This window comes from Macrosteles quadrilineatus, unplaced genomic scaffold (assembly GCF_028750875.1).
Source record: "Macrosteles quadrilineatus isolate MER2022 unplaced genomic scaffold, UCM_ALF_1.0 Scaffold_4__1_contigs__length_99947679, whole genome shotgun sequence".
Taxonomy (NCBI): Eukaryota; Metazoa; Arthropoda; class Insecta; order Hemiptera; family Cicadellidae; genus Macrosteles; species Macrosteles quadrilineatus.
Genome location: NW_026542597.1, coordinates 98070264 through 98086470, shown reverse-complemented (window position 1 = coordinate 98086470; position 16207 = coordinate 98070264). Strand labels below are relative to the sequence as shown.

General features: G+C 33.4%; 3 protein-coding genes across 4 annotated transcripts in view; 2 read left to right on the top strand and 1 right to left on the bottom strand.

Annotated features, from left to right (window-relative positions):
• Positions 1 to 16207, bottom strand: part of LOC128991553 (dystrophin, isoforms A/C/F/G/H-like) — a 557771-nt gene that overhangs the window by 517267 nt on the left and 24297 nt on the right. The window lies entirely within an intron of this gene.
• LOC128991551 (facilitated trehalose transporter Tret1-like) lies at positions 398 to 4983 on the top strand. Its single transcript, XM_054414538.1, has 3 exons — positions 398 to 453; positions 1550 to 1647; positions 3399 to 4983. The coding sequence occupies exons 2-3, from the start codon at positions 1596 to 1598 to the stop codon at positions 4757 to 4759; spliced, it is 1413 nt and encodes a 470-aa protein (XP_054270513.1). The 5' UTR covers positions 398 to 453; positions 1550 to 1595; the 3' UTR covers positions 4760 to 4983.
• Positions 6294 to 13023, top strand: LOC128991549 (facilitated trehalose transporter Tret1-like). 2 transcript variants are annotated; one of them, XM_054414536.1, is made up of 3 exons: positions 6294 to 6380; positions 9583 to 9792; positions 10845 to 13023. In XM_054414536.1, the coding sequence occupies exons 2-3, from the start codon at positions 9735 to 9737 to the stop codon at positions 12227 to 12229; spliced, it is 1443 nt and encodes a 480-aa protein (XP_054270511.1). In that variant the 5' UTR covers positions 6294 to 6380; positions 9583 to 9734; the 3' UTR covers positions 12230 to 13023. The 2 variants fall into 2 exon arrangements, with proteins under 2 accessions (XP_054270511.1, XP_054270510.1); XM_054414535.1 differs by lacking the exon at positions 6294 to 6380 and adding an exon at positions 7869 to 8036.

Here is a 16207-nt window from a genome sequence, read left to right as displayed (position 1 = left end):
TAATTAAACTTTGCTTGTTTTGTGAAAATTTTTTTATCACAGCAGAGAAACAAAAGTTTTGGCTTTCACTGTGAGTGAACCGTCGTATTTGGACAATTATCAAAACCAAATAAACCTAGAGGCATATCTATATTGAAAAAAGGGTTTAAAAAAATTTTTGCCGTCAAGAAATCTGGGATAGTTATGTTACATTTTTCATCACCAAAAAGGTAAAAAAAACTGAAAAATTGACATTTTAGCTATATTTAAATTTTTTTAAATGTGATTATCCAAAGAGTGCACAGAGGTATGTAACAAAACAAGAAACCACCTGTTTTCTGATTCATCCTCTTTGTCGATTGGTAGCCCTGCTTATCTGGGTCTCTTATCACACAGAAATCTTTGCTTCACTGACCAACTTAACAGGTGGTTCTTCAACAGCAGCTGACTTCTAAGTCAAGAACGATTGAGCAAGTTAGTAATTTACTCTTTTTTATTTCTGTATGATAAATTCAAGACCAGTCTCGAGTAAAATATTCATTCACGACTACAATAAAGGGAGTAAACATTTACAATTTATCAATCTGAAATTAATAAAAGTTTATGATATTATAAAACATTTTTTTCTCAATAGTAAAAACTGTTTTCCGCTTGGCTTTTCCAGGAACACTTTCGCTTGAGTTATTTATTAGAGATAAAAATAAGAAAATAAATAGTAGTAGGAAATTTATGAATTTGGAAGTAGAATATAATAACTTAAAATGAATCAAAATAAAATAAAATGTTTTGGCATATTTTTTTTAGGGTAGAAAATAACACAACAAAAATTAAATATAGACCTTCAGATGTGCTGCGGTTACCATAGGTTGTGGTGCACACCGCTGGGAGCGCCATGTAGTTATGGCATACGCGCTACGTAACTACACAGCGCTTCCAGCGGTGTGCGCCAGAACCTATGGTAACCACAGCACGGCTGACAGTCTATATTTAATTATTTTTGTCTATGGTTGTACACATTTTCTAACAGTGTTTTGAATGAAAACATTTTATAGTTGGTTTTTAGTAAAAATCAACTACAAAAAATGATTTAAGTAATCAACCTATATTTCAATGAGAGTAAATTTAACTACAATGTAAAGGGTAGACACTCTAGTGATACAGTTTATTAATTTTGGCCCATAATTTGTATAAGGATGATGTTACACTAGTTTTATATTCTATGGTCAGTGGTTAAATTATTTTAGTGTTAAAACATTTGTAAATGGAATTGTATTGACGCTGTTCATTGTACCATGTACAGATAAGTGAATGATATTTGAAAATTGAATCTTAATTATTTTCTTATTGTCGTATTGTCTAGTCTCTCAAACAGTGATATAGCAAATACCCTACTGATACTAATGCTAATTATGAATTTCACTCATAAAATAGCTAGAAAAATGAATCTTCATCACTATCATGAATGTTTCACCTAGAATGGATTACGTCGTTCCTTATGACATAACAGATGAACTTCTAAGGTAGGGATTTCCAACCGTTTATTACTCATTACACTAATCATATATCACAGAGATTACAGCTGAGCCGAAGCTGTTTAAACTCTTCTCTGCACGGAGATGAGGTCCCACACGGTCGGGGTGCTTCGGCAATACGCAGCCGCCATCTCAGGTTTGTGAGATTTTACTTTGTTAACAGTTCTGCTAGTATTTTTTAACGTATATATTTTATAATATTTTTACCCAATGAGCCAAATATGTGTGAGCGATTGGTGAAAATGCTAGGAATTTAAAATGTCACATAAAAGTCGGGTATACTAAACATAGCGTATTTTATTTTATACATTCATCATTATAGCACTCTTTAGTGATTTTTACGGAGAAAGTTAGTGAGCTGTTAATAAAATCTGCTCAGGGAGATTTTAAAGTGTTCATTATAAACCAATTCTCATTAGTTTGAAAAAAATGCCCTTAGTAGCTATAAAAAATAATTTAAAGACTTCAATGAGAGAAATACTTTTATATTCCTATTAGTATAGCATTTTAAGAAGAAAAATAAATGTTTTTGTGATGTACATTATATTGTCTTATCATAATGATTGACAATGATTTGTATCATGGAGTAAAAAGGCTTTTGTACAATTTGGTATGAACATCAATCAAGCATAAATAAATAATTATAAAATTAGATGGTATAACAATTTTTGTACCGTAAACTTGTTTGTTTTAATTAGTTTTAACTTAAAAAAATTATACTAGCCATTGAACAAGATGAAGTCAAATTTCTTTTTATCAGACACTAATGGTTGAATGACAGGGTTAGGCTTTACAACTGGCTGACGATAACATCACACTGGTTGTCACATAGAAAAAGTAAAAGTTCATTATATTCTTAAAGCAATTCATTGATGAACCACATTAATACCTGCACAAATTTTGTTTAACAAACCTAGTTTGTTTAAGAATTAATTTAATTCAGACAGTCTTCCTAATGATTCCTCTACACCGATCATTCAAATCAAATCAAATCAAATCAATCTTTATTCATAATGTGTACATGAGTCATACAACGGAATAGTGTCATTTCCTTATAGCTAACAGGGCTTATAATACATATTTACAACTGGTTATACTCCTCAACTGAATAAATAGGATTTGATGTAATATAATTTTTTAACTTAATTTTAAATTTATTAACATTATTTTCTTTTTTTATTTCTTTAGGTAAAGTTCTAAAAAACTATGCTCCTGCATATGATGGTTTTTTTGTGTAGAGTTGCAATCTGTGATGAGTGGGTATGATTTCCAATTTATTTCTGGTATTGTATGGGTGAGTTGGATGGTTTATTAATGGCTTGCTTGAATTCAAAGTTTTGTAAACCATAATTGTATCAAAAATATACTGTCCATAAACTGTAATAATTTGAAGATTTTTGAAATGCTCTCTACAGGATACTTCTTGATGTAGATTTTTAACGATCCGAATTGCTTTTTTTGTAATTTTTGAATTTTATCAAGATTTTCTTGTTTGGTGGAGCCATAAAGACAGATGCCAAATGATATATGAGAATGTATATAGGAATGGTATATTAGTTTGAGTGTTGATTGACTACATAAATCTGCCATTTTTCTCAAGGCACATAAACCTGAATTAATTTTTGATATGATTTTGTCCACATGTTCATTCCAATTTAGGTTGCCATCTATTAGTAGAACGAGAAATTTTGTGCTTAACATTTGTTCAATAGGTTCGGAATCAATCATAACAACAGGTTCTGCTGTGGTTTTTGACTGAGCTGTTTTAAATTATATATAATTTGTTTTTTTCAGAACGCCAAAATAACACAGTATTTTACAACATGGTGAACATTTTCTTCTATCCATTACCGATACACACCAATGCCATTTATTCAACTGTTACAGCTGCTATCCCCGTGTTCATCGTGGGAAGCTGGATCTCATGGCCTTCTTCCGCGGTCAAGTCCATCCTCAGCGGCGAGACCAACCTGGACATCACCCCCGAGGAACTCTCATGGGTCGTAGCTCTACTTGACTTGGGAAACGCTCTCAGCCCAATACCTTCTAGCTTCGTGTCCAACTGGCTCGGCCGCAAACCCACTCTCGTCGCGTTATCCGTTTCCTTCTTGGTGGCATCTTTGTTGGTGGTCTTTGCGACAAATGTATATTACTTGTATGTTGCTCGCCTCATTATCGGCATCGGTAAGGGTCTCGCCTTCACAGTCGTGCCCATATACCTCGGGGAAACAGCCGGTACCAAGGTGAGAGGGAGTGTTGGAACACTCTTCCTAGGATTGATGAACTATGGAATTCTATTTGAACTGTGCATCGGTCCACTAGTTTCCTATGAAACTCTCAACTTGCTTTCAATCCCTTTTCCCATCATATTCTTCCTCCTTTTCTTCCAAGTCCCAGAATCACCGTACTACATGCTGATGAAAGGACGAGTGAAGGATGCACAAAAGTCACTCTCATGGTTTAGAAGTCTTGAGGAGGATTCAGCGGAATTGCAACAAGAACTCAAACAGATCGCTACAAACGTGGAACAAGACATGAAACAGAGAGGCAGCTATTTGGAACTGATCAACACTCCGAGTGCAAGAAGAGCGACACTGATCATCATGGGGCTAGCCTCTCTACAAAGGTTTACAGGTGCTACATGCATCACAGCGTACTCCACCACTACTCTACCCCCGACTGGAGGCTACTTCAGCCCCTCGGTATACATGGTGTTCTTCGGAATCACCATGATCTTAGGACAGGTGATTTGTAGCACTCTGGTGGACATCTTCGGCCGCAAACCTCTCCTGATCATGTCAGGGTTTGGATGTGCCGTGTCTACAGCTGCAAGTGCTTTGTTTTACTGGCTCGACGAGTCACATGACATATCAGCCTTCAACTGGGTGCCTTATCTGGGTGTTGTTATATACGGAGTTAGCTTCTCTACTGGACTGGGAACCATTCCCCCCATCATATGTGCTGAACTTTACCCAGCAAATGTGAGAAGTTATGCAGCAGCTGTTGCTGCGATATTTTATGCCATTTCATCGTTTATCATAAACAAAATTTATCTCCAAATCAAATTGTCTTTTGGAATTTACTTCATGTATTTATTTTTCAGTCTGTGTTCAATTTTGTGTGTAGTTTTCACGTCCTCTTTCATTTTTGAAACGAGCGGTTTGACGTTTCTTGAAATCCAAACCACGCTTAAAAAGAAAAGTACGTACAAAAGTACTGATGTAGTAAAAAATGGTTCTTCCTCGTAGATTACTTATTTTTATTCAGGAATAAGAAATACATGTAAATAGTGTATATTTATTGTAAAGTATTGTTAATTAAAAAAATGTTATGAAATAACATATTTGTTGTCAAAATAGAAATTCTTTCTGGCAACACCCCAATACTAAAGCAGTATCATACAAACCAACAAATGCCTATTTTTGTAACATAATATTTTGTGTTCAATAACTAGTTGAACTTGTTTCCTGTTAAGAGCACACTAGTGTACCTGTTGCTCGAATTCGAGCAATTGCGAAGCATTACAGGCGACTCACGAAGATTATGGAAATACTCACGATCTACACAACAGTTAGATATAATCAAAATCTTTTGTAAATATCTTATCTTTTCTCAAAAAGCTGATCTGGTTTTTTAGTGTTTCTACAAATTTTTCCCTCTCATAGCCGCATAACTGTCTATAATAACAATTAAAAATGAAAAAAAAACCATTATTTCTTTTCTTCTACTTGGTTGTGTTCTATGACTTTTTCTATGTTTCCATTGTTTGCAAATCGGTTATTTCAATGATTGCTCAAGAAATGTAGCATATTGTTAATTCAGTTTTATGTTTAGCCTATATCGAATTGTCCAGGACTTCTCACTTTTTTCCATTGTAATAATTTCACCAACCCAAGTTTCGTCTACAGATGCAATACGCCAAAGAATATCAAGTGTTACTGTGATATTAGGATTTTCCACTGATTTGGTAATAGAACATTAGGCCTATATTGCAAAACATGACACGATGCAGAAGAAAATCCAATTTAAAATCAGAAAAACGCATTGCAAATACTGTAGGCTACTTCATTTTGACAAATTCAATAACTCACAATTTAAATATTAACAGCTGTTTCATTAAAAAGTAGGGTAGAATTAAGCATATGGTCGTAATGTAAACAAATCTGAAGAGGCAACTTTAAAGGCTTCTGGGGCAGAGCCCCATGGGAATTTACCTCGTTCCTCTTTTGTTGGCTCATCTACAGACCAAGATCTTTCTTTAGAGACCCCTACCAAGTTTCTACGCCCAGCCATTCTCTCAAATTAGCTGTGACAAAACCCCCGTTTTCCTCCATAAGAATAACATGGGATGGAAATTTAAAGGCCACTGGGGCAGAGCCCCAAGGGAATTCACCATGTTTCTCTTTTGATGGCTCATCTACAGACCAAGACCTTTCTTTAGACACCTCTACCGAGTTTCTACACCCAGCCGTTCTCTCAAAATAGCTATGACAAAGAAAAACAGTTTCAAATTAATATATAGATTACATAATCAAAGATAAATAATTAACGCTTAATTGTATGGAATAATTAATTGTTGTTAATACTTTAAAATGATTATATTTTAAAAATAGTAGTTGTTAATTTACAAACAAATTGAAGTTCACCATTAAATTGCAGTTTTCAAGTTCTAGTATGTGTCAGTTCATTCTTATCATTCTCTTTTTACCTTATCTCAATTTAGAAATGCCTTCTACTCTAGCAAACAGTTATCTTGAATACAACATATGTTACTAGCATTCACTACTGCATGTGCTACTGTATGTGCATGTTACTAACATGTGCTACTGTTCTGAGTTAAATTAGTTGTGGATTTAGAATGCATATTAGGTATGTTTACACACATTTTATATATAAAATACCTTTAAGCAGAAAATTACTTACTGCTAGCTAAATAGTCTGTAAATAAGTTCATTGCATATTCTTAAATTAGATAAACCAACTCTCCAATTTAAAACATGTACAAAAGACATGAATGAGATACTTGATCAACTAAGTAAATATCAAAATCCACTGATAATACTAACAGTTTTTTGTAGTATCTTTCAACTCTTTGTGTTCAAATTGTGAGTATAAGGAATGTGAGTTGCAGATATACAATCGAACACAAGAATTATTAACTATTTTTTATTCTATCAAAATGACATATAGGTACCATCTACAAAAATTATCATTTAATCGATTTAAAAACTAATTTCGGAGTTTACATGATCTAATGAAACAATCTATTCATGATCAGCATGTTTTTTTTTTATAGAAACACAGGAAAATCTTGGGGCAGTGAATTTAATAAATTCAATGTAAAAGTTTAAAATTGTTTTTTATGATTTTTGTCTATACCGTTATGGTCAAAATGGTGGTAATGCTACTAGTTTTAACAAGGCAAATTGTATTATTTCGTTATTTTAAGTCATCACACATATAAAAAAGCTGCAAATGTGTGCAACGATGAGGTAGGTGTGCTGACAATGTGTTAAGACAACAGTACTTTGGTAATCAACTCCACGAGCACCAAAGGTAACATTTACCACCAGCAGAGCAATCTGGTTAAATGACTCGATTAATCAAACCACCCTAATCAACCCCAACATTCCACAACAATGGGACATATCATTTGGATTCCTTATGATTCATTATTGTCATCAAATTTTGTAATTTATTAGTCAGGATCACCTACCTTTTTTTATTAACTACTAATTTAATTGAGAAATTTTGACGTTTTCACTGAGAACAAGTGAGTTAAAACTTGAATTTTTTAATTGAAATTTGTATAAACCGGGAGACATTTTTAAACATTTTGCACAGAGAAGTTTGAAATAAATGAACTATGCATTTAGAAATCATAATTTAATTAATATATTTTAGAAAAGATTATTTAAAAATCTTAACTTGGTGTAGCTACTACAAAAAGATTCAATAATCTATATATTAATTAAATAAATTACACAGCGTTATACACAAATTTTAAGATGCAAATAAGCACAGGATTATTGTACGATTCAATTAAATGATTTTGTAGCTTTGTTACTAACTAAGATCAGCTCTTTTTGTTCAGGGCCATTCATTGAAACCCAAATATTGTCAAGGAAAAGTCTAAAAAAATATCAAATGACCTTTCTCATGATTGAACCTAACTTCTGATAAAGGCGAGCACTAGCACACCACAGGGCTACTCAGCTGTTATTGTCAAATAGGGAAAGACTAGGAAATTCATGTAAATATATCCTAAAGCCTTTCACAACTAAGTCTTTACATGACTGATAACGCCAAAGGTCAATTGGGAAAGGTTAGTGATTCCTCAGTCTGGAGATTGAGTGAGTTATGGTCAGTCTCTCAGTGAGCGTCTTGTGAAGTTGTTATGTTTTGAATACATTAAATCATAACGACCAATGAGAGTGTCAATAGTACAGGATATTTAGACAGATAGAAATATCAGAAACTTGTGTACATTAGTGTAAATACCAAAGAAGTTATGGAAGTGACAAGGTACGTAGTTTTATTGAATTTAAACATTGGAACTACTGATTCTCAATTAACTTATGTGAATGGGAAAAGTATCAAATTTTTGAAAATCTGCATTTTTAGAACCGTAACTTAAAAGATGTATTCTGTTAAATTACAAATTTGCTAGGACAAAACTATCAGCTCTAATATTATAAATTATGACATTTTATAAAAATCTGAGTTTACTAAAACCTTATATGGTAGAAACTTTAGTTACAGTTTGTCTAAAAAAACAAATAAAATACCCCCGCCGCAGCAAACCTGCCGTCTAAGCGAATTTCCATTTGGCTGAATTGATTTTCAATCGATCTATCTAAATGACATTAGGTTTAACGAGTACCTAGGTTTGCTGCTACAAGGAAACTAATAAAGTGTGTGTTTTAAGTGAAATAATTATTGCTTAGTAGAAAATGAATATATTTGCCAAGTTTGATCAAAAGATATCCATAAATAAGCAAACTACAACATTTTACAATATTCTTCATAAGAATAACATGGGAATTTTAAATTTACAATTTTTTTAGTCTTCTCCGTAACCAATAACCGTACAAAAACACTTTGATATACTGAATTGTTTGTTTTTTTAAGCTCTTTAAAAAGGTTTAGAGAAAAATTGGGAAATTTTGTGTTTTGAGGGTCATAAGTGAGAAAAACCAATTTTTACCCCATAAAACCCCCCATAAAACCCTGTTCCCATGGTCCGATCATGCTGGATCGCGAACTCATTCAAGTTTATCCCGCCTTACACCTTCAAACCAAATTTCATCAAAATCGGATAAAAATTACTCAAGTTATCGTGTTCACGGACACATATATATATAAATCTATATATATATATATAAATCTATATATATATATATATATATATATATATATATATATATATATATACATATATAAAAATTTGAACGAATGGTGTTTTTGGCCTCTGGGGACATCAAAATGAAAAAGTAAATCGGTCCCGGGCCTAAGTCTGACCATGAGACCTACGGTAATAGCTACTTTCCTATAGGGAAATTCGCTAAAAACTAAAAAGAATTTTAAAAAAATTTGGATTAAGAGAATTTAATTTTACATTATCTTTAATTTATTTAAGTGATATATATTTTGTATTTAATTTTGAATGGGAAACAAATTTACCGTAGCATTTTAGTAAATCCTATTTTTGATCAAATATATAATCAAACATTGAAACTATGTTCATAGATAAAATTGTTAGTAAGTTAACTATTTGCCAATTTAAGAGACAAGTGTAAACAATATAACAATAATTATATCAATATAAAAAAAAACCTTAGTACCATATATTATTTTATTATTTTGTAGAAGGAATATTATTGAGACTATGGCCATGACTTAATTGTCTGTTTAGATCAAAGGTTACTAGTTTTATTTCTTTATGAATATCGATTACAGTATACCTAAATAGTGAACCATGTCTAGAATCACAGCCACCTCTAATACATACGGTAATGTATTAGAGGTGGCTGTGATAGAATACATACAATAAGACATACTATTGTAACAGGCCTTGGACATTGACGAACACGCACGAGTATTGAGGGAATTAAATTACGACGAGGTTTTAACTAATTGAAGTCATCAGTAAACACCTGATATGAATGCCGACTAAGTGATTATCTAACTTCCAACACGAGACAGCCGAGAGTCTGACGGACCATGACGATGTCGACGCCTGTAACCGGAGTGGTGCGACAATATGCGGCGGCCATGGCAGGTCAGTACATTCAGGTCATTGAACCTTAACCATGTAAAATAACCATGTAACCATATAATGTTATGTATGCAGTATTAGTGTAGAAACATCATTACAAATTAATATAGGGAGTAACTAGGAGCATAACGAGTTAACCAAAGTATTAATGAACTACGAGTGTAGAATCGAGTGAAGTGTGTTGTGTAGCTTTGTTGCTGAGATCAGCTGTTTTTTGGCCAGGACTTCTTTTATCAAAAGCTTAATGATCAGGTGATCTGTTCTAAACTTTTGTCTAATTTAGGTCTTATAGATAGTTATGTCAAACTCAGTAAAATAGTTTTTTTTATTTTTTTACTGTTAGATATTATAATTTTCTTATTTCAAAGAATGTCTTGTGCTAAAAAAATACATAACTAGTTATATTAAATTATTGAGTTTAATTATTTCACCTAGTGTTCATTTTACCTAAAAAAGTTTTAACTGAGATTTCAACAACAATGTTTGCCATTAAACAATGAACTATTTAAATGTATCAGTTTTATCCTACTATAAGTGGATCTGTTTGTCTTACAAACAAAAATTATCTCTTTCGGCCTTTGCCCTGTTTCGTGATATCCTCTTTGTACAAGCTACATACCGGAAACATTTTGATAACCTGGAGACTGGTTTTTTTTTAGATAAACGTTAACTAAAAACCAGGAAGTGTTCTGGTTTTCAATTGTCTTGCAAGGAACAATGTTCAAAACTGCCATTACAAAAAAAAAATAGTTTGCAGGAGCAAATTTGGCACCATACAGCTTATTTTTCATACAATAAAGTCTTTTTCTTGTTTACCTAATTGAAAATTGAATAAAATAATAGAATTCAGCAATAAGAAAACATTATTAAATGATTCTTCATCCTGTAGCATTATTAATATTTATAACATAATAGCTCGGTAGTTCTTGAGTTTTTACTTCTGTTAAGTCTTTTGAAACTGTGTCCCTCGTAAACATAAAAGTAAATTACCACTAATGAAAAATATAATGATTAAATTCCTCAATGTAAAGCTAAACATTCATTGGCTGTTTCAGCTGGACTGTCGATGTTCATCCTGGGAAACTGGGTGTCCTGGCCTTCCCCAGCTGTGAAGCACATCCTGGCTGGAGACACCAAGCTGGACATCTCTCCTGTCCAAGTATCCTGGGCAGTGGCTCTCCTGGACCTGGGCAACATCATCAGTCCCATACCTTCCAGCTACGTCACCAACTACCTGGGTCGCAAGGTCACCCTCATCATCTTGTCCTTCGTGTTCTTCCTCACCTGGCTGCTAGCCATCTTCGGCACCACCGCCTACTACCTCTACACAGCCCGCTTCCTAGTGGGTCTCAGCAAGGGGTTGACCTACATCGTGGTTCCCATCTACCTCGGTGAAATCGCCAGCACCCAAGTAAGAGGAGGTGTCGGAACCATCTTCGGTGGAATGATGGCGTACGGAATGCTCTTTGAGCTCTTAATCGGCTCGTTTGTCGATTACGACACGCTCAACATAATCTCATCTCCGTTTCCAGTGTTGTTCTTCCTCTTCTTCTTCAGATTTCCGGAGACTCCCTACTTTTTGCTGATGAAAGGGCGAGAAGACGAGGCAAAAAAATCCTTGGCGTATTTCCGTAGTTCAAAAGAGGACTCGACAATACTGCAGCAAGAGCTTAAACAAATTTCAAAAAATGTTTCGGAAGACTCAAAGAAGACCGGAGGTTACATGGATTTGGTGAGTTCTCCGAGCACCAGAAGAGCCACTCTGATTTCAGTAGGACTTGCGACAATTCAACGGCTGAGTGGGTGCACCAGCATCATCGCATACTCCACAGTCACCTTGCCCCCCACTGGAGGATACTTCAGTCCTGACGTTTACATGATTATATTTGCGGTCGTAATGATCATCGGACTAACTATCTGCACCACTCTGATAGACATGTTCGGACGTAAGCCTCTGCTGATCATCTCCAGCGTAGGCTGCATGATAGGCACTGGAGTCACCGCTGTGTTCTACTGGATGTCCACATTCACTGACGTCACAGCATACAACTGGGTGCCGTACTTCGGCATTATCTTCTACAGTATCATGTTATCAATCGGATTAGGCAACATCCCGCCTGTCATCACTGTCGAGCTCTTTCCCGCCAACTTAAGAAGCCATGCTAATGCGCTCACTGCAGTTTTTTACGCACTTTCCTCTTTTATCACAAACAAAATGTACCTCCAAGTAAAAATGTCAATCGGTGTTCACTACATGTACTTGTTTTTCATGATTTGCTCATTCATCGGTGTTATTTTCACAAGCTTTGTCGTGTTTGAAACTAAAGGGATGACTTTCTCGGAGATTCAAGATACGCTCAAGAAGAAAACACATTGTGAAAGTGAAAACATTCCGGTTGCAGCGAATATGCAAACTCTGAAAACATCTTATGGTATTTAAATTACTTTAAATTTTGAGAAAGCTTTAATTTAGGAAAACATGGAATCTTTAATAGCATCTTGTAAGATATTTACCAAAGACTAAAGTGATACAAAAACATAACTAATAGAATTAAGCTTACAAAAAATACACCAAGCGGTATTTTAATTAAGCATGGTTAAGAGATGGGTAGTTCCAAACATTAAAAAAATTTAAATTTTAACCTTAGACAAATATATTTTAAGATCTTGTGTCAAGGCAATCTAAGTATTAGTGATTACTCCAAAAATATTTATAATAAACTACTCTAAAAGTGTTTGTATGTGGCTATGCATTAAAATAAATATTCAAGCACAGCTTTACAAATTAATTGTTGTAAAATAATACGATCTTATTCTTAGTTAGTAATAATTTATTTTGGACACTGAAAGAAGTAGAAGAGGTATTCTTAGATATCTGAACATTTTTGCAATAACTAACATTAAGTAAACTATCATCACTTGGAGAACAATTTTAACCAGATGACTTTGATACTTAATTAGAACAGTTAAATTCATAAAAAACATTTTGAAAAAGTTATAATTTTATTTCAGATAGGTACTAAACATTGTGTTTTGTAAGCGGTATGTTTTAGAGAATAAATTTATGTCCACCAAACTTGCGAGGACAACTTTTTGCTGCCCTGTGTTTAGCCACCATCTGCTATCCCAACTAAAACTGAGTTTCATCATGAAGGCTTTGTTCTAAATGATAAACAATTAGTTACTAAACAATACTCAGCTCTCAACTGTGCGTTTCTACGTTTGAGAGCAACTCTTACCGAATGTAATATTAACAGTAAATAGTTTATTTTGCAGTATTTAACATATTTTTTACCTACCTTCTAGTGCATTGATAAACAAAATAAATACATTTTTAAAAGTAACTACAGGATGGAAAATAATACAAGAATATAGGTAATTTGAGCAGGTTTCCTTCAACTATATAGTTCTGAAGACATTCTGTAATTATTTGTCTTTATCCAATACAAATACTATTGGCATGTTTTTCGTTTGTTTTTTCTCTTTTTCAAGGGCAGTCCAAACTCTTGTGTTTTTAGTATCAAACGTCTACCAATTGTTATACATTATCATTAACAGCTCAATGACAAATGCTATTTTGGTCTGGAATCGAAACAGCAACCAACATATTTGAAAGCGAGATCTATAAACATGCAGCTCCCCAAACAATCAAGGACTTTAATAAATGGGAGATTAATGAAATATGCCTGTACTTAGAATCACATTGTTCCTTTTGACCCAAAATTAAATAATAATAATTTGGGCCTATTACAAACAAAAATAGTAAATAAACGTAACTTTATTTTCCGACAGTAGTTTATCTGCTTTTGCTTCAGTAACTCAGAGACTCTCCCCATTTTTGTTTATGAATGACTGAAGCAAACTATGACAAACAGTTGGTCTTATTTATTTACATCTTTTGTGTAGAACCCCTATTTCATGAGCCGTAAAATATGAACTATGATAGTTCAAAGCTTTATTTTCACCAATGGTATAACAATAGCTCACTCTATGGGATATTCACTAGCACCTAATGACTAGCAATGTGTAGTGTCTCTCGTCTTATCATAGTCTCGCAGCCTTCCTGGCAAGGCTTAACATAATTACCAGTCGCAACAACTACAATAACTCCCGACTAATGGACTTGTATTCTGCTTAACATTCGCTGTAATCGTTTTGCTGTTTATAATCGCAAAAAAATTTCTTAAAGTTGGTTAGTTACCGTATTACATTTTAAATTGAAAAAAAATTACACATTACCGGGAACTTTTTATTGATTTTGCCTTAGATATCAGGAAAAATTAATAAATATTACAATTAATGTTTTGCACGTAGATGCAAAACAAAATTGACTTAAAAATGTTTGAGAATTTTGGTTGATCACACTTATAACACTGTGTTGGATTTTATAAATGAATAAGTTATTTAATGGAGCGGTTCATAGTGAAAAATGGCATTTCACTCCTTTTTTGCTTTTAATTCTACAAGTCCGCAAAAATGTCTAGATATTTTCCAGTTGTTTTACTTCAGACCCCTAGCATATAATGATTTTCAATAAAACGCTAAAACATTATCTTGAAAAGAAATGTAAGGTCAGATTGAAGTTTTTTGTATAAAATACATTATTGAACATGTAAATTTTTTTTAGATTTTGATGCATTTCTGTTTTTGTTAGAAACTGTTTTGTAAAACAAGAATTCTAAAATAATATTGTTGAATTTTTTAGCTTACTTTTTTAGAGCAACTAAATTACTTGGTACATTCTTTTACTAAACATTTAGTGGCTATAAACTTTGATAAAGAGTTTAAAATATATTATTATGAATGTGTCATTATAATTTATTTTTATAATTTAGCTCAATGGTTAGTGTTGGATAGTTTTAAAAATTAATTCATCCATCCCTGATATACTTTTCAAGTGATTGTACAAAACAAAATATACTGGTCCCATACAAAATACACTTTGCCCATGCAACTTGGAAGCAAAAACAATCTTCTCGCACATTTCCAACGAATCTTTCACCGACGAGTGAAGCAGGGGAAACACGGCCGCTAAGTACACTAAGCCGGGGCTAAGAGAGTTTGATTAAAAACAGAACAATGTCTCACCACGGGTGCTGATGAGGGAGAGAGTTTCCCTCAGTTACGAGTTACGAGTCGGCAGTGAAGTGGGGAGCACAATTACAACACAATCCCCAGCAGGAGGTGGCAAACTACGTTTACAGCCTTCTTGATCACAACTCCCAACATATGGCTTAACTCACTGTGTCACACGAATATGATGTTATACCCTAATGGTACATCAACCGTGAATTTTACAATATTGCTGCATCACTATTATAAGATGATCAAGCAACAAGGCCAAATAAAGAATATTTTGTGTTGTTAAAAAGTGGCATTTTGCTTACTAGAGTTAGTTTTCAAAACAGCTAATTTCTCAACATGTTACTTTGCTTATGTTTCTAGCAGTTTTGTTTTAATTTAATAATAAAAACAGGAAACGAGCTGAATATAGATTACATGAATTCCTACATGTTAAATGTTATGAAAACATAAAATCACAGTTTTTGTTTGAAAACAAGGTAATAAAAAAATGCATGAAGATGATTGACAGTTTGTAGTAGAGTATTTTTTGTTTCCCAAATTTTGGGTTACAATACGCAATAACTTGTCGCCACAATAATCCAGAACAGCCTCAAGAATCCTAGTCTTAATGTGGTAAATACATTCAATGAGTAAATAATTTTAGTTGTCACAAAAAAACAAATTGTGATCAAAATATAATTTTCACTCGTGTTCAAAGTGTCTTTTTAAACTGGGTAACGTTTTTCTCTCGTTTAAACAAACGCCACTTTGCTACTTAGCAACTAGTGAGTTGCTCAAATAACTGTTGTCACAGGGGATATTTTGGTGACTACAAAACTGGTAAGAAAGTAAACAAATTTTACCTCATGCTCTTTTTATGATGCATAAACAAGTGTAAATTGTACTTCAACCATAAGCTATTGAGGTTGGGAGTAAAACGAAAAGAGAACCGCACAAAAGAGCCTGCACAATGGCTTGGAATGTGCCTTTTTCCTTCAAAACGATGTGAACACAACCGTTAACAAAACCATAAGACATCATTATTTAGTGATAGATATGCAGCTAAGGTGTATAAAAAAATGAATGAAAAATAAGTGCAGATTCTTGCTATACAATTGTATTATTACTTCAAAAAATAGGTGTCTGTGGGTCATCATTGTTACTCGCAAGAATGGATAGGACTAATGAACCAGAATTGAACACAAAGATGTACTGATGAGTGCTGATTTGATATTATAACTAAATGTTTTGTCAGAAAGGTTTCTTAGGTTATTTTCTAAGAAAATTTGGAGTTAGAGCAAAGTTTTACCTTGTGACCGATTAAATTTGTACTGTGTGAGTTTACAGGTTTGCT

Coding starts and splice junctions, on each gene's coding strand:
- LOC128991551 (XM_054414538.1), top strand. CDS start 1,596: ATGAGGTCCCACACGGTCGGGGTGCTTCGGCAATACGCAGCCGCCATC. Junction 1,648..3,398: donor ATACGCAGCCGCCATCTCAG/GTTTGTGAGATT, acceptor CAACTGTTACAG/CTGCTATCCCCGTGTTCATC.
- LOC128991549 (XM_054414536.1), top strand. CDS start 9,735: ATGACGATGTCGACGCCTGTAACCGGAGTGGTGCGACAATATGCGGCG. Junction 9,793..10,844: donor ATATGCGGCGGCCATGGCAG/GTCAGTACATTC, acceptor TGGCTGTTTCAG/CTGGACTGTCGATGTTCATC.